This window comes from Microplitis demolitor, chromosome 6, assembly GCF_026212275.2.
Source record: "Microplitis demolitor isolate Queensland-Clemson2020A chromosome 6, iyMicDemo2.1a, whole genome shotgun sequence".
Classification (NCBI taxonomy): domain Eukaryota; kingdom Metazoa; phylum Arthropoda; class Insecta; order Hymenoptera; family Braconidae; genus Microplitis; species Microplitis demolitor.
In genome coordinates this window covers 684,457-708,240 of record NC_068550.1, presented here as the reverse complement: position 1 = coordinate 708,240, position 23,784 = coordinate 684,457, and the positions used below count along the sequence as shown (strand labels likewise).

The following is a 23,784-nucleotide window of genomic DNA, read 5'->3' as shown; positions in this document are numbered from 1 at the left end:
TACGGGTCTGAACTCAAAACATAAATTATTCTTAGGACTTTTTTAGGTTTTCTCTATTAGAGAAAATTATTATCTCAATTTTCTTCACATGAGTCATATATAAGTCAGATATAAAGTTTTTTCGGGTTTTTTGGGGGGTTTTTTCTACGAGAGAGCATTGTGAGGAACAAATAATGTTAATATTGTGTCTACTCATCTCTACCAGATGAAACGTTGCAGGCCACTCTCTATAGAAATACCGAGTCAATGCCATCCCTATTTATCTTCATATCGGTCATAGAACAAACCAATAATTTTCTACATGAAGACATCTACTTTTATTCACTGTTTTTCGATAAATTCATTAACATTCGTGAGGTTCAAACAAATCAATCGATGGTTATGAAGTTTAGCCATAAATAAAGCAGATGAAATAATATTAAATTCGTTTTGTCATTTTATTTTCTTTCTTCTCATTAATACAATAGTAATTTAGAAAATTGTATAATTCAAAATATTTTTGTTAATAAATTAAACATATAAAGCTGAGCAATCGCGATCGAAAAAAATTTTAAATGCCCGATGAAAATTTATGTAAAATTGGCACGAATTTTTTCGAATACCTTTTTTATGGCAGTCAATTGGTCAAGTAATTAGTCGGTTTTAATTTATTTAAACAATCTCAGTTAAAATTTTCAATTAAAATAATTTCTATGCAATGTAATTTTAAAATATCTAACATATTTATTTTATTTGTACGAAAAAATATAATCTCGTTTGTTTATTCATTTTCAATTATAAACTTATTAATTAAGTAATAATTTACTTAATTGTATTCACTCTTGCGGGCGCGCTTTTAAAATTATTCATCTTTATTTGAAATACATAAATGCGTTATTGCTGACATAAAATCATCAGTTATCATCATCATCATTACTATAATTAAAATCAGTAATAATATTCTAATTATACGTATCGCTAAATTGCAATATGTACAAATTATCAGATTTCATTATAAAATTTATTTATAAATATTATAAAAATTTCTATGAATTTTTTTTAAAAATCGTTTCTGAATTCGTCCTTTGTCGCTATTTTTTTTTTATGAATTTCGGTAGATTTCATCAGATATAAAAAATTAGACGTTTTAATCGTGCTTAATCATATATGATCGTATAAAATCGCATGTAAATGCTCAAGTTCGGTCATTTTGACCTTATGTATTCATATATCATCATATAGGATCTAAATATGCCATATATGATCATAAATGTCCACATCAAATCATATATGATCATATTTAAAAATTTATTGACATATCCAAGCATATACGATCACATTGGACTACGTATGCGTCATATATATGCCATATCTGATCGTGAAGATTATATAGGGTTATAAAAGATAATATGTTGTAAAATTTGATCTTATATGATCACATTCAACTATATATGCTCGTATCTGATCGTATTAAAAAATTTATGGACATATCTGAGTATATATGATCATAAATAGTCATATCAAATCATATATGTCATATTAGATCATATCTGATCGTGTATGGTCATAGGTTAGAATTTTTTCCGTTCGCTGAATATTCTAAATAAACTAAATTAAAATTTAAAAATTATTAATATTGTGCGTTTACTATAAATTACAATTAAAATTTATACACACTCGCATAAAAATTGTATCGATAAAGAAATAAAGTATTTTAACGTAGTATAAAAATAAAACAATTTACAGTGTGTTTAATGTACATAATGATTATAAACATCATTCATTGGTAAATTTAAAAATTAAATTGGCCGTTGCATTACATAATGTACAAAGTATTAGGCCTTTATTTAAATGTCAAATGAAGTAGGTACGTACTCCCGATAGCTCTTATTATTATTATTATTATTATTATTATTATTATTATTATTATTATTATTATTATTATTATTATCATTATTATTAAACAAATAGCATTAAATAAAATATAATGCTTGTTATAATTATTAATCTTTTAAATTATTAAACAATTAAAGTAATCTCCAAATATTTAATTAAATCATTAGTTCTTGATAATTGTTACTATTAAATCACAGTTTTATTTCATTTAACATGATCTGGTTTCTTGCTACGCCGAACTCAATAGTTCTCTGTTGAAATAATAACATCGTTAATTATTCGTCACTTAATAAGTACTCATTGTTATTATAATTATAATTATATATTTACGTTGATAATTCTCTCCCGATTAATCCGGTGCCGACGAGTCCCGTTCTCGAGCGGCTTCTGTTTAATTGCGCACGTCTTTCTGCTGTAAATTCAAATAAAAATAATTCATCATCATTATCATCATCAAATTTGATTCAATTAAAGTCATTAATTAATAAGCTCTAGGTATTAAGATAGAAAAAAAAATAGAAAAGTGTAGAAGAAAAGATCTATTTAAAAAAAAATACAATTTCAAATACAGAAGCGCAATAAATATAAGAATACAAAATGATAATAATAATTACAGTTAAAAAAAAATTTTAATATACATTTAAAAAAAGTTTTATAGAAATCATTAAGCTTTTGGTAATTAGTAAACCCATTAACAATTAGCACAATTGAAAATTAATTAACGGGGCTCTTATTCTGCGACTCTGAATAACTATTTATTTGCTTCACGATGTCTTTAACTTTGACCATAATATCAGAATCACTTATTCTCAATTTAGTGTATTTAGTAAGGGAGACATTTGAGGAATCAGCAACACTAGGCTGCCAGAATTTCCACCGTTTTCTTTCTGACTGATTGCTAATTGAAATGTTTCTATTTGATGTGAATGAAGACTCCATCGCGCTTAAAAAAACATCATCATCATCATCATCGACTATCGGGAGGTTTTCATCAGAAGCCCGCGAAATATTCAAATAGTTCTTCGATCTCACGAGACTCGTTTTACTCAGATGATTCTCCGCGTCATCACCGAAATCACAGGACTTGGAAACTCTGTGAGCGCGAGCAGACCGCGGAGTGCCGTCGCAATCATCCGGAACTGGATGATTTGAATTTACCGGGCTGTTGAAAGCCAAGTAACTGTTTATGCTTTTGCATTTGTCTTTGACCTTCTGCTTGTTTTTATCAAACCGACCAACACTGGACCGGGATCTTACGCGTCTAATTTTACTGGCCTTAAACACGGGACTTTTTTTAACCGGCGTGACTTTACGCGCTTCATTGACCAGAGTATCTCTGTACAGTGAAAAGTAATTAATTCTCGTGGCGGCGTTTATCGGGGTGTATTTAAGCGCATGGAGTTCCTCAGATCTTTTCAACTCGTTGCGCATCTTAAGCTCATTAATCACCGAATCAAACGGACTGCCAGTTGATCCCTTCAGCATCTTGCTCGGCATTCTATCCGATTGAATTATTTTATCGTTGATTAAAATCTTGGGAATCGGCATCTTGACATTTGATGGACCTTTAGTCTGAAGAACTGGTTCATGAATTTCAATCGCCGTTCCATTAATATTATTATTACTATCTCCAACAATTCTCTTTGTCTTAAAGTGCTTTCGAATGCTCGCATTATTTCTCTTGGGAGTGACACCAAAAATAGGCGACGGTAAATTATAATCACTGTCTTTAGCTAAAACCGGTGACTGCTTCATTATTTTATTTTTATTTTTTTTAAATTTGCTGATGCGCTGGAAAAATTTATCGGCTTTTGGGGCTCGTTTAGCAGCGGCCAATAAATTATTTCGCTTAGAGTCGTTGTTGTCGGGAGTTATGAAGCAATCTTTTATTACCGGAGTCTCCATTGGCGACAAATTGATATTTATATCTTTATTATTATTATTATTATTATTATTATTTATGTAATTATTATTAGTAAGAAAAGCGGGGGAAAGCAAGCAAGCGGGTTGCGAATTAGATGCTAGATAATTTCGAAGACTCCACCAGGAAATTTTATCAGCTGGATAATCTTTAGTCCCGATAAGTTTAGACTTACCACCGGCGACTCGCGTTTGTCGTTTCCGTCGCTGGTCGGGTCGACTGAACGCCGATCCAGTCTGCAATGCCTCCATCAAACTATCCATTACTCCCTCCTGTGTTTCGTGGGCATTCATGTCAACCAGCGCACGTTTGCGGGCTGCACGAGCTGCCCGCTCGACCTCAGCTTTCTCTCGAGCCTCACGAGCGCGCCGCTGCTTCTCTTCACCCTCTCGCATCTTGAAGATCTCCTTCTGCGCTTGCTGAAAATAAACAAATTAATTTAAATAACCATCAATTGTCCAATTAAAATAAAACTGATGGTCGGTCGCTTACCCCAAAGTCGTCCTTGAATTTCTTTATGTCACCGAAGAATTCCTCGATCGTGTACTTTTGCTTATCGAATGCGAAGAACTCGGATATGTCCGTGTAGAGCGTGTCCATATTTTTGAACATGTTCTGCATAACTTCATAAGACTCGCGGGCCTTTTTAGCAAACGGGAACATTATCTCGGCAAATCTGTCGATGTCGCTCTGCGGTATCTTAGAGTTGGCGAGATCTTGCTCCAAGTTACGGATATTCGCGTCCATTTGCCTCAAAGTCCGTTGGATATTTTCCAAGGACACGCGACTTGCTCTATCGACATGCGGCAATTCTTCAGCGAAGCTCAGACACTCGGGGAACTTTCTCTCGATCGTGTCCACGAGATAGTGCATCAGCGTTTCTTTGTTTTCAATGTCTTTAGTGCTGGTTAACTGTAAAAATATATATTTTTAAATACAATATCATTAATTATTTAAAAAAAAAAAAAAAACTGCTCTACATCAGAGAAAATAATTATTTAATTAATTACCTTAGTAAGAAAGCTGATTTCAAAACCAAATGCGCCGCCATTCTTTGATCCGGAGTTCATGTAATTACCCAGCAAGAGAATCAGCTCGAGAATTCTACCAAACTTTTTGCTATTTTTAACTTCCTCGCAGGCGGCAGTACCCGCGACGACGTCGGGCTTAATATCGGCAACGAGTTCTTCGTATCGCAGCATAAAACTGAGAGATCTTAATCGCGGAAGTAGTCTTTTTATTGTAGATATTGTAACGCAGAATTGTTCAGCTTCTGTCAAGTCATCGTACTGGTCTTTGTACTGCTGCAACTTGGTCAGTTGGTCCGGGGGCGGTAGATACTGTATCAGTCCCTGAAGTACGTTGTCGCTGATAACCGGTCCCTCGCATTTTAGCAAACAGCTTTTAACTTCCTCGTAAGACATGTGTTTAAGGCTGCCGCTGAGCAGGATACAAATATTTTGCGCAGCTTTCCCATCCAGTACCTTGAAGTCTTTTATTTTTTTCGCCGGAGCGGATTTGTCGACAACGTCATCGATCTTTTTGCTGGCCGGTTTCGAGGAAAATCTTTGCGCTAATCCATTAAGAATTTCAGGACTTGCGAGTTTGTCTTCTTGAACCTTCACCCAAAACGATTTCTCAGATAATTTGTGGGGCAAAATGGCCTTCCAGTTGGCACGTTTGAGTGGACCGTCGACTTCCCACTTTTTCTTGGGTTTGAGACCGTGAGGAAGGACTTCCACGGCGTTCATCATCATCATCGGAGGACGTGGCCCTCCCATCATCGGAGGGGGTGGAGGTCCCATTCCGGGCATCGGAGGTGGAGGTGGACCTCTCATACTAGGCATCGGTGGAGGAGGGGGTCCACCCATACCAGGCATTGGAGGTGGAGGTGGTCCTCCCATTCCAGGCATCGGGGGAGGAGGTGGTCCACCCATACCCGGCATCGGAGGAGGTGGAGGTCCTCCCATACCAGGAATAGGTGGCGGCGGAGGTATAGATAACTTCACAGGCTTCGCGCCACCAGCTTCCAACTCCTTGATTTTGTTTTCCGCGTGCGCGAGCTTCGCCTCAGCTTCTTGTTTACTCGATATCGCTTCCTCCAGCTTCTGCGACATCTCCACCAACTTCCGTTCCTCCTCAGCTCGTGATTTCTCCACCAGCGTGTCTATCAACGGCTGGACGTCTATCTGGAACCGCTTGGTGGCACTAAAGTCCGGATCGCAGCCCGACCTGTGGAGAACAATCTGCGACACGCACTCCTCAATCAACTTGTAGAATGCGGGCCTCACTTGCGCGTCGTCTCTTATAAACAAAAGATGCTGAAGTATTGACAAAAAATACGGCTCCGCTACCGTGTCCATCACCATGTTCTTTATCACCTCGAAACAGTCATTGACGTCATCCATTTCCAACCTGACATTATCAAACCTCTGTACAAATTCCTCGTAATCCTCTTCCTTGTAATCATTAAATATTTTCAAGTGCGTTGACAAGTCTTCCGACTCATCGCGCTCCAGCGACTCCAAAATATCCGCCAACCCCACGCGCATTATCTCATTCCTCAAGTGCAACCGGAAGTCCAGCTCTTCAGCGGAAGATATTATCGAGTTGATGAGTTGCAGACATACGACCCTCAGGTTCTCATTCTGTTTGTTCATGAGTCCCTGGACGATCGGCATGAACCTCTCGCGGCCCTTGAACTCCCCGTTCATCGTTATCGCGTCCAGGACTTTCTTGTGGCTGTCGCTTGATATCAGACATACCGCACCCAGCAGTTTCACCGCTTCGTACATCACCGAGGGTTTGCTTGGCTCCAATGATCGCGCTACTATCGTCAGCGCTTCCTGGTGAGCCAGCATCTCTTTTATTCCCACCGTGTTGTTCATTATCGCCTTCAGACATCGTATGCATTCGTATTGGATTCTTTCATACCGATTATCGCTACAATTAAAACAAGAATAATAATAATGATAATAGTAATTAATTTTCCTATTGAGTAATTGATAAAAATATTTATAAAAATAAACGTGCAAGGCGGGCTTAAATTATACAATTTAAATTTATTAAAATAAAAATATTTGAATAAAGCATTGCGCTAAAAAAAAAATTATTTAAATTGTTTTAATATTTTTTAAATAAGCTCAATTTGTAATTCTTTTATTTACCTATCAAAATGTATAGAGGCACTGCAGAATGTCAAGTGAATAAAAAAAAATATTATTAGATTGAACTTTTGACACGAACTTTAGTATATTGTACTGTATCAATTATTATCGTGACACTTTATTGTATTATATTGATAAATGTTAATTATAAATAATGTACGTACTTCCTATAACACTCGTTAAGTGTTGCGAGAACTTGTTTAAGTCCTTTGGTGCCAAATTCCTGGACCCAGCTGAGCGGGTTATTTGTCAACGCAATTCGCAATGACTCGATGCAGCTGTAAATTTTGTTTACGCTGAGATCTGGCTGGGCGAGATATTGGATATAATCAGCGGGTTTGTCGAATTTTGATCGGTTCTCTTGGATACTTCCTTTGTAGTGCAGCACCAGCATTTCTTTTTTCTTTGACTCTGGTTGCTGTCTCAGTGGCTCCTTTTTTTCTTCGGTTAAATTCATGTTCGCCTGAAGTTTAATTATTATAATTAATTAATTAATTAGTTAGTGGAAAAGGCGCGTGGATTTTTTGGAAACTTACCAGCATCTTTTCAAAACGATCATTGACAGTTTCTTCGTCCATCCTCTCGATGATTGATCTCTGTTGTTCTATTTCATCAAAGTCATCGCCAGAGTGCGGCCGGGGGACGGTATTGAATCCGGTGCCGCTTCTTACGCCGCCCCCGCGTCCGGATTTTTTTGGTCGTCCGAACCATGTGTCCAGCTAATTTAAATACAATTAATTTATAATTAATTACTCCTTTTTCACAAAAAAAAATCTAATAATTTTTGGATTTTTTTTTAAACTGACAAATAATGAAAAAATTGCACTTATAGTTTTTTTAATTTTCTACATGTGCATATTTTTAGTTTATTTTTTTCTGTAATTGATTTGCCGAGAAAAAAATTTGAAAATTTTTAATTGTCTGCTAACTTCAGGATCATAATTTTTATTTAAAAAAAATACCGGAAGTAGTGTAAATTAATAAAATACATTTTCGAACTCCAATTTTAAAATAATAAATTTCCTGGTAAATTTTTACCAGCGATTGTTAACATAAATAATAAAACAGTAGTAAAAACTCCGAACTTATCAATGCAAAAAAAAATAAAAGCCTTTGACAATTGATTGTGTAATCGAAAAATTTTTCTACCGACTAAAGATCATCCAAAGACCTCTTTAGATTGAGCAAGACAAATTCTTAGCATACTTGAAATACAATACCCCGACTTTCACACTTATTTTTATTTATAATTTAATTATCCATCAAACAAAAAATCCTCGTTTAAAAAAATTACAAGTAACTAAACCGTAAATTTATGCCACAAACTCACCGAAAAAATATCACATGTTTACAATGCATGTTTTATATATAAGTAAATAATAAAATAAACGACTGGAATTTATTCAAATTAGTGTTACGATGTTATCAAACTAATGACATTGGTACTGATTAAAAAAAAATAATAAATTCCAATCTATACTATAATTAAACGAATAAATAAATTAATTAATAAGTAATTCCTGAGGCATTTTAATGCCGCCACTTTGCTTATTCGGTAGACAATAACTCAAGGCGTGATGTGTGACATTAAATAGTCTTTAGTCTATTATTTTTACTGTCGGTGTCGGTATGTACGTGTAATACCCAGATTAAATAACTGGCTACATGTTTTACAAAAAAAGTCCCGTAAATATTTAGCGATAACCGCCGCGTTATTAACAAATTTCTCCATTTAAATTTACAATAATAATTATCCATTTCCTTTATCTCTGCGAATCTTAAACTTCTTGTCTTCCTATTGAATTAAAATAAAATAAATTTTTTTACTCGACATTGAGAAAAATTCCAGCTGATTCACGTGACCTTGTGCTACAATTGCACATAACTCGTCACGGTTTTTAAAATAAAAATATTTAAATAAACAAAAATTATGACGTTATCACTTAATTTATAATATTAATTATTAAATATACATATATATTTATTATTAAGTCTTGGAAGTATTTAACCAAACAACAGATGTCTTGTGTTATTTTAACATTAACATTTATATTAATATTTAAGTAAACGTGTTTACGATAGCTCACCCATTCAGTAATCATGTTGGACAAATACACACACCAATTACTAAATATTACAACAGCACAGTTAATAAATTCGATCGCATTTTACCAAGTATTTCTTTTTCAAATTATAAATAACCCGCGAAATAATCTTGTCACATTTTTTATCACTCCGTAATATTTTTTTAAATTATTAATATCCATCATTATTATTTTTATTATGACGCTCAGTTATTTTTAATAATGACACTCACGCATAATCATTTCCGTATTAACAATATAAATGATAATAATAATTCACATCACTAATTAAGAAAATTGGAGTGAGTTAATTTTCTTTATTAAAATTATCATATAATAAATAAATATATGTAAGTATATTTAAATTTATTGGGAATGAGAGTAAAGAACAAGGATTTAGTTTGTTAATCTGAGGTCAGTTCCGCATAGAAGTGAAGTTTAAGAAAGACTGGTTCATGCTCTCGGCTGAGAAAACTCGTCGGCGAGCGCTTAATTCTCTTTCACTCCCTCTACTCTCTTCTGTCTTTATTATTCTTATTATTTATATTTACTCCTCTTACATTACCCGAGTATATTTATATTTTAATATAAATAATAGGTGGGTGTAGGAGTTTCGGTCAGCGGCAACAAGTCGCTGTCAAGACATCAGTCTTGAGTTAAATAAATGTGTCATGTCTGGTCTGTGATGATGATGATGATGGCGGTGGTTGAAATCGTGTGCAGACATGATAACTCCAGTCAATGCCCGGCAATCGGACGGTTTTTTATCAGCCCACGACAATAGGCGACGGTATCTTGATCTGTTAGATAATAAAGTATCATTGGGTTCAGATAATCTGGAGTTTAAAAAAGTTTTGTGTAAAAATAATAAAACCAGCCTCAGTCTCAGTCTTCGGTCTAGCTTGAGCTTAAGCTCGATGTAATAATATCGATGACGTTTACTCATGAGACATGACGATTAACGGTTTATTTTTTATAAGAATAAAACAACATTACTATACTTTTTACTCATTGGCTTATTTATTTTTTTTTGCTCTTGTAAGTTGTAAGCGTCGTAATCTTTCTCTCAGTTGATCGCGGGATCTTGGTTTCATTATTTATTTTTTATGCGATCGCAATTATTTCTTCTCTCTCAGGCTGCTTATGGTTAAGAGAGCAAGAGTTAGAGTAGCAGCAGTAGTAGTAGTAGTAGTAAGAACTCAAGACACCGTTTTTCTTGGGCACGGTATTGCTTATCAGGAACGAGTTCAGCCGGGCTTAAAACACAAGTGAATACCTGATGCTGTGGAATTCGCGGTTGCTGATAGCCGACATTACGAGGTCACTTGTATTCAACTGTGTAATAATTTGTCCAGCACAATAATCTTCCCAAGATACTAAATAGCAACAATAAAAGTCTTGATACGATTGCTCAGGTTGATGATACGCTCGCTTTCCCGGGTAATTTAAAAAGTTGAATTTAATTAAGAATTTATCCAGTCGAGTGTTTAGCTAATTTGTAAACCAACGGCACCTGGTTGGCAATTAAAGTAATTTTAAATTAAAATACATAATTGTAATATAAAATAAATATTTACCGCTTGGTTGGTACTCGACGTCGATGATCGTGCTCGCGGTGCTAATGGTCCAGACACCTTGCAATGAAGACCCGAGATAAAGGTCGATGAGGTAATCACGCGAATCCCAGACTGGCGTCATCGTACGCTCGGCACGCCTCTGTTGCAATAATATTTTTTTACCGAGCTCGGAATAATCGAGAGTACTTTTCACACCACACCCTTCATATTCACTCCAAACGCTTATTACTTTTAGTGAGTGTATCAATTATCACTTATGTAATTTTACTTTTTGCATTACTCGCTTCTATGATCTTTAGAACCATGTGCTGTAATCCTAATTATGATAATAATAATAATGATATTGTGGATACAAGACGATTTATATAAAACGCAAGTCACACTTGGCTCACACTATCAATTTACACTGATCACTCGCTACTGAAACTTATATTTATTATCGCAGGTAATGACACTTGAGACTTGTCAAGCAATTAGATAATCGGACATTAATGTTAATTATTATTATTATTACTAATTATATTTTAATTTATTGAGAATTTTTTTTTTAAATTGTATCTGGACATAAATTTAAAAAAAAATTATTTCTGCAATAAATAATAAAAAAAAAAAAAATTTAATTTATAGTTTATTTTAAAAATAAATAATAATTTAAATAAATTTATCACTTATTTAATTTTGTTAATTAAATTGTCAGCGGATTATAAATTTTTTTTTATCAATTTGCAGATGTCGCGCTCAGATAAGATTAAAAATATCGAAAATCCAAATCGCTCCCAATGAAATAATTATTTAAAAATAAAAAAGTGTCTTGTTAGTTATTAGATAAATGGAGTACTAATTATAGTTAAAATAATGTAGAACGTCAGTGACCTTGAAAAATATAAAAAGTAACAAAATGTAGTACGACCGGTTTTGGAAGCTCTGATATGTGACAAACATGGACTTGGATGAGCATGACGTCAATTCTATAGTAAGAATTACTGAAATGACCTCTTTTTACAGATTCGCGTTTATTAGCCATCAGACAATCAAGAGCTTGTCCATCTTTACCCGCTCGGAAAATAAATATATATATATATATAAATAATAAAACTTACTTTTTCAGCAGTTTTGTACCAACTTTTACGTCTTTGGATGGACATGCCGACTAAAATATGGACTAAAAATAATGAATAAAATGCTAACGACGTTTGCTCTTAATGACGAATCCCGATGCCTGCTGCACAATAAAACAGTATCGGTAATAACAACAACAAATGTCGACTAGTGTGGTATTTGTGGGTATACTTTAAATAACGCTCAGTATGCACACAATCATCCATGTTTGCACTCGATACATATATAACAATATGTCGTATTGTGTATACATTTGTCCATATATATATATATCTGTATATATGTAAGTGATTAGAGGAGGAACGACGAGTATAGCATGACGAAATGCGTGTAGTTATCAAACAGGTGGTGCTGCTCACCTGTAGCTTGTACTTATTTTCTATAAACAATTTTTATTTATAATAATATTTATGACTATTTAATACCGTCATTACTATTATCACTATGGTCTATGGTTATTTGAATGAAAATTTATTTTAAGACGGCAATAATTTTTAAAAATCGCGTGGAAAATTTTTATGCTGCTGCCGGTAGTTAAAATAAATATGACAGCCGCAAGTGATAAGAAACTGACGTAAGAAGAATTAAAATTTTAAAATATAAATGAAGTAATAAAATTATTTTTTGAAATGTGAGGATTGGTAATTTAGTGAAGAGTTCCATTGATGGTCACTTGATTTTTTTTTTATTGTAACCAGGTTTAAATAATTATTGTAATGAATAAATTAGGACAAGATTAAAAAAGGAAAAAAATAATAAAATGTTAAGAGCTTGGAGATCTTGAGGAAGAAGGTCACGGATACTTGGAGAAGGTAAAGACCGGAGTTCCAGCACGGTTAAGATATTACAGTGTATCAAGAAATTGCCTAAAGCGTTAAGCTATTACCGTTACATCTATCTCGGGTATTGGTATCCTAATAAAACAATACTGTTATCAAAATAATTATGTTGTTGTTCACATCAGCATGCGAGCAATAACCATCGCTTTGTATCTCATCGGGTGTATCTTATCTTATCAATTGGCAATTAAGATGATCTAATAATTTTTAATAGGCGCGAGGTCCGAGAATTATTGAGTAGTTTGATTGGTATTTTTTTTATGGAGTTTCTAGGTATGCTAGTGGTTAGATATATAAATAAATGTGACGTTGCAAAGAATGTGAATATAATGAGACAATGTATAAATTTTGACTAATGAAATTTTAAAAAACGCGCGTACTAATTTTTAAATTTTCCAAGTATGAATTTTTTTACTTTTACTCCACTTGTTGATTTGAAAACTTTAAAATTGACAGGTGTCAGGTAGATGCACATTCATATGTTAAAATTTCAGGATTTTTTTTTCAACAAATAAAAAAAAAAAAAACTGAGAACATTCACATGCAGAAAATTCAAAAATCTATTGGCACATTTTTTTAAATACGATTTTTTGTAATTTATGGTTTTTAAAAGAATCAAAAAATTATTAGACTTCGGCTAACTTGAGTATCATAAAAAAATAATGAACTTACAAAGCCAGAAGCTGCTTTGTCTCTTCTATTAGCCATCTCCGGATACTGTTATGTTATCGTTTGGTAATCATTTCTTTTCCTGTAAACAATTATACTCTCTTTAATGATAAATAACATTTTTTAAATTTATTATCTTATTTTTTGAAAACTTTAACTCAGATTTTTTAAAATTACCATAAATTTAATTGTAAAAAATTGAATTAACTTTAAGCTATTTCCAGAATTATATAAAAAAAAAAGAATTTAATTGATGACATCATGATTTGTAATAAACTTAAAAAAATAATAACGCTCTCTTTAAATAACTTACCAATAATAATTAGCAATTTCCGTTGCTGTCAACTCTATCATTTAAAATTTTAAGACAATTGCATCTTTTAAATTAAATAATTAAATTACTGTACACAATTAACAATTAAAAAATACTCTATTAAAAATATATAAAAACTGTATTTTTATTTAAATATAATATTATTTTATCATTATTTAACTTATTTAAATGCTGAGATTTTTTCATCAATCACCTCACTGACTTTTGATTTTTCCGCTGGTTTATTTAAGACACTTTTTTTGAGCACGTTAACTTTTAAATAATAAATTACGCAGATTATTTATTTTTAATGGTTTTGTGGGTAAGATTTTTGTGATAAATAAACAAAGGTAAATGGCTGTTAAAATGATAGCTAGGGCTTGATAAACTAACGCTAACGATCGAAGAAAATTACTTTCCAAAAAATGCCATACACTAGCTGACTAAAATTTTTAGGTTAAGTTTCGCGCCATCTATTTGTTTATATTTATTTAAATATTTTTATCGACTATCGATAGCTTACGTTTTTTTAATTTCAAATTTTTCGCGCGAGATTTAAATTCTGCAGTTTTTATTGCAGATCAATAATTATTAAATAATTAATTAATTAATTAAATAAAGAACAATTAAGACATTGAATTACGGGACTAAGCTTGTACGGGATAAAATGGAAATAGAAATTTTATATATAGATCACTCGCACTTACGAATTGTGAAAAGTGAAAATATTCTATAAATGTGAGTCACAACTATAGAATATATTTTCTTCGTTAAGACTATCGAGGGTAGAGGTATCTACCCTTTATACTAAATGTTATAAAATATTTATTTTAGGTTAGATCATAAAATTTCTACGTTCCATCAGTAATTGGAAAAGTTATAAAAAGTTTTAAAAATAACGAAAAATATGAATTCAAATAAAATGGTAAGTTTAAGATAATTTATAATTATATTTTTTTTAAAATAAATGATCCTGAAGTTAGCAGACACCTAGGAATTTTCCGATTTTTTTTTTCAACAAATCAATTATAAAAAAACAAAAACTCAAAATATGCACATGTAGAAAATTCATAAAACTACAGGTGCAACTTTTTCAAATAATTTTTTTTTTCTTAAAAAATCCTAAAATTATAAAACGTCGGCTAACTTCAGTCTCATTAAAATAAAATAACTACTTGTTTTTACTTTGTTGTTAATATTTAATTTTTTGTAATATATTCAGGAAGACAAATTCAAATGCAGTTGTACACGACTCTGTTCGCGCAAATATAAGGATTCCGGTAGGATTCAAAGTGAATGTTTATATGCAGATTATATCTTTAAAGATCTTGAGAATGCTATAAAATTACAAGCCGAATTGAAAAAAGGGATCGAAGTGATGTTGCCTGATGGTAGAACATTAAAAGAACTAGGAACAGACTTTTTCGAATACCGTGCGTTTGCTATCATGTTAGCTTATAAGTTGATTCTAAACCTTGAAAAATGTCCAAGTGCAAGAGAAATCATCAAGGATACGGACCACGAAAAAATCTACTTAGAAGCTAAAGAAAAATATTCAGAAGCTATCGATAAACTTATGAATATTAGCGATGAAGATATCCTGCGGTTACAAGAGGATCATCATTACGAGATTGATTTGTAATTACCTATTAATAAATTATTACTTCGTACTAAAAAAAATATCATATTTTTTATCTTAAAATATTATTAAATAAAATAAAATAATTAAAGCTAAGCTATTTAATTTCTCTAATTTATATCCCAATTTTAGAGTCCTACGGCTACTTCAGTGTTCTTATCTAGCCATAGATTCTCATCGTACTCTAAAAAATACTTTAAAAGAAATTATCTTTTGTGATTAAGATTTTTTTTTTATTCCAATTAAAATTTAAAATTTCGAAATATCTTTCTAAGTACCAAAATGTAATTTATATGCAACAAGTGCTCTGCGTCAAGAATTAACATCAAACAATTTAACAATACTTTTTTCTTTTTTTTTTTTCTTAAAATCTATTATTATATTAAATAACAAAAAATTTTAACAAATTTGAAAAAAAACAGATGTCGTTATAAGTTATTATTTTTTTTTACCTTAGGACTTGAAATGTCTTCTAGATGTAAATGTTCTTATTTAATATGATAGATATGTAGGTAATGTTAGTTATTATTTATCTACATTATTGAATGATAAATTTTTTGGTACTCATATTATGGAATATGGCGACGTCATTCATTTTTTTTTAATTAAAAAATAACGAGTTATTATTGCATTAAAAATAAATTATTTTGATATTTTTATAACATCAAATAAATAGTATAAATAATTTGAAAAAAGTGATAAATTATAATCAACAATTACAATATTTATGACTCCATAGATGTAAGAACGGCAAAGTATGACATTGAAGCTTTTATTACCTGTAATAATTTTTTTTTAAAACCCATTAGTTAAATTAATCAAAATTAAATCTTTACACTCACGGAACTGAAATTTTCGATTGACATGACATAAATTTTACCAGCCGATACTGTCGATACTCTTTTGCCTCTCATCAGCATTAAAATAATTATCGGTTTCATTTTTTGAGGATAGTCGTACCACTTGGCGGCACTTCTGTCAAAGAATTAAATTAAAAAATAATATTAATTTTATGAGAAAAAATATAGGAAATATGAATTTTTGATAAAATTATTACAGCGACTCGTTGATAACTTGACTGTGATCTATTAACTTTTGACCGACATAACTCAAAAAAAATAAGTGAGTCACTTGGCCCATCGCGTACCAAAGACAACGTACTTTTTCACCTATTCCACTTAACAAAACTACAAACTAAACGATAAATTACTTAAAATTATTATTCGCAGGTTTTAAAAATGTTCAAATACAAACTTGAAAACCTGTAGCGCTTAAGCCGACCACAATAACGCCAAGTAGCACAAAAAAATAATTAGAGTAGTATTTTTCTACAAGTTTTACAAACCTTCAACATATGAACATATATATTGTAATCTCATATGTAAAAATTTTATATTAAATTACATTAACTTACTGTAAAATATCTTTATGCATTTTAACACAAGTAATAAATGACTGGAGACCACGATGTTCATTCAGGGAATTTTTTTCTTCATCGATATTATTTCTGTCCACAGTCAAATTCTCTAGGCGTCTTCTAGCAGTTCAAAATAATTTTTCAAATTATTATTATTGTCGTTGGACAAGTTTTGGGTAGTAATTACCCAATGATAGTAAACATGCTGCAGGCATGCTGAACAAAACCTGCGTAGAGTGAATCAAATCCTACGAGAACTGTCAAAGCTATGGGAGTTACTATCGCTCCGTGAGGGTAGAGCATGAAAAAATTTTTTTGGATGTCTATAAAGTATTCTGCTGGATAGGGTAATATTCTTTCCCTAGTTTCATTCAGGGGAATGATTATGTCGAGAAGAGGTGACATTAATGGCAGTACGATGTACACAGTCGCTACGCAAATTAATCCACCTTTAATAATTATATTTAATTATAATATCAAATAAATCATATTCATATGGATTTTTATTGCTGCAATTTAGTTTATAAAGAAAAAGAATCGTTTTTTAGGTCTAGCATTACAAAAATGATTGCAGGAAAAAATTCTACCAGTAGTTATCTAGCAAAAATAATTTCTAGCAGTATTTCTATCATAGAATAATGATCCAGAACTTAAAGATTGATCGTTACTGAGTCAACTATGGGTAGTTTTGTAAAAAATGTTTTTTAAAAAAGTTAGTAAAATCTTGGAAACTTATAAGTCCAGAAAATTCAAAGTCAAGGTCCAGAATGTCAAAAATAAATCCATTTTTTGAGTTTAATTTTGACCATTTGCGATCTACATAAAATTCAATATCAGCGATACGGTCAAAAATTACTAATTGTTTAAGCGAGCGCTTGAGTCATGCAAAATTCTGAAATAAAAAAAAATTCCTGTGGATTTGATGATTTGAATTTGGTAACTTACTAAAGTAAACATCCATTATTATTTTATGGATACGTCCATCATTACGTAATATTTCAAATTCAGAATCTTCTAATTTTGATTCCCAGTCTTTTTTAACTCGTAATAGTAAATATTTAGCCTGTAAATTATAAAACCAACTGTTAAATTTAAAAAAATAAATAAATATTAAATTACCTTATGTAAATTCAAATGACAGTTAGTTATTTTGACTTGAATCATCGAAAAGTAGACAAGTATTGGCACACTGTAAAGCGTCTCAGCCAAATTCCCCCACGCCACAACCAATTTCAAAAACTAGAATCATAAAATATATTCAATTTTATTATAACTAAATTGTGTATTGATTTGAAAGCGATACAAAGTACTCAAGTACCACACATATAAAAATACTCTGTATAATAAAATAAACGAAAGCTCCGACTACTATTCGTTGAATAACCGGCTGAAAAGGCCACAATCCTATCGCAGACAGCAGTTTCTTTGTTGTTCTCCAGTGCATGCTATCAAAAACGTCCATTTTTATAAAAAAAAACAATGAGACATCTTTTTGATAATATTTTGCAGTAACGAGACTTTAAAGAGACTAAAAGATTTAAAGATTTCCTGAGTCTTTTGTTCAGACATCAGTCCAGTGTTCTAGTAAAGAGCATATTTTATTATCTTTTGTCAGCAGGTGTCTTTTGAAGCAGCAGATAAATCGTGCATGTACATCATACAGAATAAATGTAATCGATATCGTTTCTACCCAACGCTACTGAGGACAGTCCATTCTTATTTCGACTTTCTTAGCCGCAAGTTGTCTGGCTATAAGATGTTAATTGCTGTCCAAAATTTTTTAACCTGACTTTTAAATATTTTTGGCTACAATCAATTTTTTATATATTTCATAATTATCTGTAAGTAGAGTTTATATTTTTTCGACGATTAAAATTAAAATTTTCAAATAATAACAAACTCTAGTTCATTATCTTTTTTTTTAAATTTTTTTATTAATTATTATTAACAAAACAAATATATTGCTTATAAAAAAAATTATTGTTTTAAAAATCAGTCATACTAATTTTAAATCCCACAGATTTATTGCTGATATTTATAATTATTCAATATAATTATTACTGTACTGACGTCAGTACTGTAAAATAAGAGATTGATTTTTTCATTACCTGTAAGTCGGAAAAAAGAAAGAAAATTATTCAGCGCTCTATTGAAAGTTAATAGGAATCGACTGAAGAAACTTACAGACGTAAAATTTTCTACAGACATAACGTAAAGTTTTCCCGCCGTTATTTTCGACAGTATTTTACATCTCAGCAGTATTAAAACAATCAGTGGTTTCGTTTTATGAGGAAAACTGTACCAGTGAGTTAAACATCTGTCAGAAAAAAAAATTTTATCAACTATCAGCCAGAATATAGATAAAAATTAAATAATAAAGTATCAAAATTACACAGATTTGTGTATGTATTCACTGTGATCGATTAATTTCTGTCCAAAGTAACTGAGTACATATAAGTGGACAACTTGACACATTCCAAACCAACCAATTCTTATTTTATCTACCAATTTATTGGCCATTATTACTGTCTAAAAATAAAAGTTTTTGCACTGCTCAGGTCACAGTTTAAATTATTAGGTACATTTCGAATACAGTCGAATTCCATTAACTCGGACAGTTAGTCTACGTAGGTGCAGAAATTTTCTGAAAATTTCTAATTATCGAATGTTCTTTCTTCTTCAAAGGGTAAACTACACAGTTACAACAAATGTACAGCATCCGGTAAGAGCGCAGCTCGTAATAGGGGTCAAGATCGAAGGGAAGTTCCGAGTGAATGGAATTCGGCTGCATGTCTTACAAAAAATATTTATTTTAATTAACAAAAAAGTCAAATTGGTTAATTAGCTAATGTAATTGATATACATACTTGAAATCCAGTAAAACTTATTCCAATGACAATAATACCCAATAATACAAACAAATAATTTGTAAAATTCATTTCAACGAGCGCCACAAATCTTTATTGCAACAAAATAAACAAATATTAAAAAAAAATATATATAATAATTGAATTAAAAATATTAAAAAACAGTAAATTTTAACTACTAACTCTAAAACGTCTTTATGAATTCGTATGCAATTTACCAGCAACTTAAATTTATCATCATCATTTTTTTCATTGCGGGAAATATTCAAATCATTTGTCAAATTTTGCAACCGACGTCTGTAATTGAATAATCACATACTTAATACTTGTTGAAAATTTTTATTTGTTGCAGCAATTACCCAATAATAGTGAACATGCTGCAGGAATGTTGGATGAGACAGGAGTAAATAGAGTCGAATGCTACAAAAACGGTCGGAGTGATTGGAGTTACAAGACATGAGCAAATGTAAATAATTGTCGAGTACTTGTTCGGGTCGACGAAATATTCAGCTTGATAGAATGGTAACGATGGTCTTGATTCATTTAACGGTACGATGTAGTCTAATATTTTTGGTATTATCGGTACCAGCATGTAAATTACTGCTGCCGAATATATGCTAACTTTAAATTTAAACAATTAATAAGTATTTTACATAAATATTCGTTTAAATAAACTTACTGTAGTAAAAATCCATGAATATTTTATGATTGTGTCCATCATTACGCAGGATTTTTATTTCTGATTCATCTAAATTTAGTTGCCAGTCGCGTTGGACGCGCATTAATAAATTTTTTAGCTAATTAGATAAATAAAAATTAATATAGTCACCGAATTTAATGAAAAAATATATTTCTATAAATTATATAATTAATTTATTTTTATATTAATTATGCAAACGTACTCGTTGAGTATTTTGATGACAACTTAGTATTTTAATTAGTACCATTATGTGTAAGATGAGTAATGGAATACAGTCGGCTACCATTTTTAAATTATTGCGGATGGTTACTAATTTAATTATCTAGAAATATGTTTAGAGTATTAAATAAATGAACGGAAGTAATGAATATAAAAATATATATTTACGTACCTCGGGTATCAGCATACTTTCTAGCATAAAGTGACCGGTAGTTCCAAGTATTAGTCGTTTAGCTCGTGACTGAAAGGGCCAAGCACCGAAGCTAGACATCAGTAGCTTCGTATGTCTCCAGTTTAAATCATCAAACAGATCCATTGTCTAGACGAAACTTTGATGAAATATTCCTGGCAAAAGACAGACTGTAACAAAACTCGACAAAGACTACAAAGTTTATAAATTTTGAATCCTTTTTAAGCTAGTTATAAAGGTGGTTGACTGATGTCAATAAGAATATTTAATAACTCCTAGAAAGAGTTTATTCCATGCACGCGATTTTTGAAATCGATATCCCGCTGATAGCCTTTGTCGTACTTCAGTCTTTGACAGCCATAGCAAGAAATAAATTCAAATATTCAGTCAGACTACAACTCAATATAATTTTACATACTTTACCTCCAATATTTACAAAAAATTTATTTAAGAAATGATATATAAAAATTTCAACTGTCAACTTTTTATATTTTTTCTGTGAAATTATAAAATGTGTCATTCAATTTATTTTATAATTGCTACGAGAATTTATAATTCGCGCGCAAGCCACTTTTTATTTATAATGTGTATTGTTGTGTAAATTGTAAAAATTTTTGGAAGTGTAAAATCTCTTTTACAAGAGACCACCTCTTCATGTCTAGGGATCTCCTGTGTGTCGATCGGTTTTTTTTTTTTTTTTTTTTTTTTTTTTTTTTTTTTTTTCATTCTGTCTACTGATTGTCATCCCACATTTTATTCGCCTTCCATTGTAAAATACTGGAGGAAAAAGATTTATTTAAGTTACAGAGTAAGTAATTTAATTAAAAATCTTGAATAAATTTTTTTTTTATAAATATATTATTAAAAGTTAATTCATTTTTTATTATACGCCGCATTACAATGTCATTTTACAGTATTACCAAAAAAATAGTATCTATAATTTTAAAAACTAATAATTTATATAATTAATTAACACTATTGATTACTGTACGGATGTAAGAACAGTAAAATATGACATCGAAGTCTTCATTACCTGCAATAAATATTTCTTTGGAAAGCTGAGAATTTATTTAGTAAAAATAAAATTTTAACACTTACGGAGCTAAAGTTTTCAACTGACATAATGTAAATTTTACCGGCGGTGATAGTCGACACTATTTTCCCTCTCATCAGCATTACAATAATCAAAAGTTTCATTTTTTTGGGATAGTTATACCACTTGGCGGCACATCTGTCAAAATGTAAGTTAAAGTAATTCGTTAGGCTAAAAAATTTTTAATGTGAAATTTTTGTAAAAATTATTGCTGATTACATTGATTCATTGATATATTCGCTGTGGTTTATTAATTGTTGTCCAAGATAACTTAAAAAAAATAAATGAATAATTTGACCGGTCCCATACCAAAGGCAACGTATTTTTTCGCCAATTTCCGTTGCCAAAACTACAAACTAAATAATAAATTATTCAAAATAATTATAAACAGACTGAAAATTTGAATACTGACTTGAAAACCGGTAACAGTTAAGCCAAGTACGATAGTGCCAAGTAATAAAAAAAAATAATTGCTATAATTTTCTTCTAAAAGTTGCGCAAACCTTCAATTAAATTTAAAAATTATTTTAAGAGAAATGTCTGAAATTTTTTTTACTTACCGCAAAATCTCTTTGTGCATTTTTATACAAATCACCAATGACTTGATACCATTTTCTTCGTTTACTGGATTTCTTTTTATATTGATAATATTTTGGTCGGCTGTCAATTTTTCTAGGCGTCTTCTGAATTTCATTGGGATGTTGATTAGTATAGTAGGTTTTTTTTTTTTTATTTAAAGTAAAATGAATATTTACCCGAGAATTGTGAACATACTGCATGCGTGCTGAGCTAAGCCTGCGTAAAGGGAATCAAAGGCGAGAAAATAAAACAAAGCTATCGGAGTCACTATAAATCCATGTATGTAAAGTGCATAGAAATTATTTTCAATGTCCACAAAGTACTCAGTAGGGTATGGCAGAATTTTAGGTCTTGTTTCATTCAATGGAACCACAATGTCAAGAAATATTGGAACTAGCGGTACCACAGCATAAATTACAGCGACAGAAGATAAACCACCTATAAATAAATACTTTTATATGATATATATGTACATGTCTTAAAGTCATAAATTATTGAAGCTGGAAAAAATAAAAAATTATGAGTAGGTAAAATTTTTGTTTCGAGTAGATAAAAGTTTTTAATTTTAATTTGATAAGACCTAAAAATTTGCACAGGTAAAAATTTACTATAAATTCGTATTTTTTTGTAATGGCGCGCTTTGTCTGAAAAGGAAAAAAAAATAACTCACTAGAATAGATATCCATTACTGATTTGTGAATACGTCCATCATTGCATAAAATTTTAATTTCGGACTCTTCTAAATTCGATTCCCAATCTCTTTTAACTTTCGACAATAAAATTTTGGCCTGTAAATCAAAATCTCACTAATACATTTAGGTAAATTTTTTTCAAACACTGAATATTGTCTCACCTTTTTCAAATTCAATAGACAATTTGACATCTTAATTTGCACCATCGAATGATATACAAATACCGGTAAGCAGTCAAGTGTCTCAGTTAAATTACCCCACACTACCATTAATTTCGAAATCTAACAATATACAAATTTGTAAATCCAGTTGTAAAGCTATACAAGTACTCGAGTACCTCAACTACATAAATACTTTGTATGATAAAATAAAATAGAGATCCGAGTATTTTTTGTTGAATGACCGGTTGGAAAGGCCAGGCACCTAGTGCAGACATCAGTTTCTTTGTTGGTCTCCAATGCATGCTATCAAAGACGTCCATTTTTATAAAAAAAAACAATGAAACATCTTTTTGATAAAATTTTGTAGTAACGAGACTTTAAAGAGACTAAAAGATTTAAAGATTTCCTGAGTCTTTTGTTCAGATATCAGTCCAGTGTTCTAGTAAAGAGCATATTTTATTATCTTTTGTCAGCAGGTGTCTTTTGAAGCGGCAGGTAAATCGTGCATGTACATCATACAGAATAAATGTAATCGATATCGTTTCTACCCAACGCTGCTGAGGACAGTCCATTCTTATTTCGACTTTCTTAGCCGCAAGTTGTCTGGCTATAAGATGTCAATTGCTGTCAAAAACTTTTTAACGTGACTTCTAAATATTTTTG

General features: G+C 31.1%; 5 protein-coding genes across 13 annotated transcripts; 1 reads left to right on the top strand and 4 right to left on the bottom strand.

Annotated features, from left to right (window-relative positions):
* Positions 1 to 436: 436 nt before the first annotated feature.
* LOC103572759 (protein diaphanous) lies at positions 437 to 14,006 on the bottom strand. Of its 8 annotated transcripts, XM_053740000.1 has the most exons (9): positions 13,565 to 14,006; positions 13,255 to 13,333; positions 7,500 to 7,682; positions 7,128 to 7,426; positions 4,807 to 6,739; positions 4,289 to 4,708; positions 3,972 to 4,215; positions 2,206 to 2,287; positions 437 to 2,126 (listed from the first exon to the last, which is right to left on the bottom strand). In XM_053740000.1, the coding sequence occupies exons 2-9, from the start codon at positions 13,288 to 13,290 to the stop codon at positions 2,105 to 2,107; spliced, it is 3,219 nt and encodes a 1,072-aa protein (XP_053595975.1). In that variant the 5' UTR covers positions 13,291 to 13,333; positions 13,565 to 14,006; the 3' UTR covers positions 437 to 2,104. The 8 variants fall into 8 exon arrangements, with proteins under 8 accessions (XP_053595975.1, XP_008549746.1, XP_008549745.1 ...); XM_008551524.2 differs by lacking the exons at positions 13,255 to 13,333; positions 13,565 to 14,006 and adding an exon at positions 11,725 to 11,981; XM_008551523.2 differs by lacking the exons at positions 437 to 2,126; positions 2,206 to 2,287; positions 13,255 to 13,333; positions 13,565 to 14,006 and adding exons at positions 9,051 to 10,560; positions 10,625 to 10,940; positions 11,725 to 12,014 and having other exon boundaries at positions 2,442 to 4,215.
* Positions 12,065 to 15,226, top strand: LOC106693878 (uncharacterized). 2 transcript variants are annotated; one of them, XM_053740004.1, is made up of 3 exons: positions 12,065 to 12,555; positions 14,399 to 14,489; positions 14,787 to 15,226. In XM_053740004.1, exons 2-3 carry the CDS (start codon positions 14,472 to 14,474, stop codon positions 15,204 to 15,206), a joined length of 438 nt encoding a protein of 145 aa, XP_053595979.1. In that variant the 5' UTR covers positions 12,065 to 12,555; positions 14,399 to 14,471; the 3' UTR covers positions 15,207 to 15,226. The 2 variants fall into 2 exon arrangements, with proteins under 2 accessions (XP_053595979.1, XP_014298793.1); XM_014443307.2 differs by lacking the exon at positions 12,065 to 12,555 and having other exon boundaries at positions 14,326 to 14,489.
* Positions 15,227 to 15,928: 702 nt separating this feature from the next.
* LOC103572807 (uncharacterized) lies at positions 15,929 to 18,082 on the bottom strand. The gene is made up of 9 exons (XM_014443294.1): positions 17,939 to 18,082; positions 17,740 to 17,859; positions 17,566 to 17,683; positions 16,808 to 17,069; positions 16,618 to 16,740; positions 16,458 to 16,548; positions 16,261 to 16,397; positions 16,046 to 16,178; positions 15,929 to 15,982 (listed from the first exon to the last, which is right to left on the bottom strand). The coding sequence occupies exons 1-9, from the start codon at positions 18,080 to 18,082 to the stop codon at positions 15,929 to 15,931; spliced, it is 1,182 nt and encodes a 393-aa protein (XP_014298780.1).
* A 595-nt stretch (positions 18,083 to 18,677) lies between these two features.
* On the bottom strand, positions 18,678 to 20,722 carry LOC128667980 (uncharacterized). Its single transcript, XM_053740006.1, has 7 exons — positions 20,579 to 20,722; positions 20,167 to 20,284; positions 19,847 to 20,108; positions 19,706 to 19,784; positions 19,013 to 19,149; positions 18,805 to 18,937; positions 18,678 to 18,728 (listed from the first exon to the last, which is right to left on the bottom strand). Exons 1-7 carry the CDS (start codon positions 20,720 to 20,722, stop codon positions 18,678 to 18,680), a joined length of 924 nt encoding a protein of 307 aa, XP_053595981.1.
* An 856-nt stretch (positions 20,723 to 21,578) lies between these two features.
* LOC103572808 (uncharacterized) lies at positions 21,579 to 23,441 on the bottom strand. Its single transcript, XM_014443295.1, has 9 exons — positions 23,298 to 23,441; positions 23,122 to 23,241; positions 22,939 to 23,056; positions 22,445 to 22,706; positions 22,250 to 22,372; positions 22,102 to 22,192; positions 21,909 to 22,045; positions 21,695 to 21,827; positions 21,579 to 21,629 (listed from the first exon to the last, which is right to left on the bottom strand). The coding sequence occupies exons 1-9, from the start codon at positions 23,439 to 23,441 to the stop codon at positions 21,579 to 21,581; spliced, it is 1,179 nt and encodes a 392-aa protein (XP_014298781.1).
* Positions 23,442 to 23,784: the final 343 nt, after the last annotated feature.

Coding starts and splice junctions, on each gene's coding strand:
- LOC103572759 (XM_008551520.3), bottom strand. CDS start 11,769: ATGTCCATCCAAAGACGTAAAAGTTGGTACAAAACTGCTGAAAAA. Junction 6,740..7,127: donor CTTAACGAGTGTTATAGGAA/GTACGTACATTA, acceptor TTTTAATTGTAG/CGATAATCGGTATGAAAGAA. Junction 4,709..4,806: donor AAATCAGCTTTCTTACTAAG/GTAATTAATTAA, acceptor ATATTTTTACAG/TTAACCAGCACTAAAGACAT.
- LOC103572807 (XM_014443294.1), bottom strand. CDS start 18,082: ATGGACGTTTTTGATAGCATGCACTGGAGAACAACAAAGAAACTGCTG. Junction 16,741..16,807: donor AGCATGTTTACTATCATTGG/GTAATTACTACC, acceptor TTGAACTGCTAG/AAGACGCCTAGAGAATTTGA. Junction 16,398..16,457: donor TAAGCGCTACAGGTTTTCAA/GTTTGTATTTGA, acceptor TTTATCGTTTAG/TTTGTAGTTTTGTTAAGTGG.
- LOC128667980 (XM_053740006.1), bottom strand. CDS start 20,722: ATGGATCTGTTTGATGATTTAAACTGGAGACATACGAAGCTACTGATG. Junction 19,150..19,705: donor ATGATAAATTTAAGTTGCTG/GTAAATTGCATA, acceptor TTTTATTTTTAG/ACAGTAATAATGGCCAATAA. Junction 18,938..19,012: donor GAATACATACACAAATCTGT/GTAATTTTGATA, acceptor TTTTTCTGACAG/ATGTTTAACTCACTGGTACA.
- LOC103572808 (XM_014443295.1), bottom strand. CDS start 23,441: ATGGACGTCTTTGATAGCATGCATTGGAGACCAACAAAGAAACTGATG. Junction 22,707..22,938: donor AGTAATGGATATCTATTCTA/GTGAGTTATTTT, acceptor ATTTATTTATAG/GTGGTTTATCTTCTGTCGCT. Junction 21,630..21,694: donor CAGTTGAAAACTTTAGCTCC/GTAAGTGTTAAA, acceptor TATTTATTGCAG/GTAATGAAGACTTCGATGTC.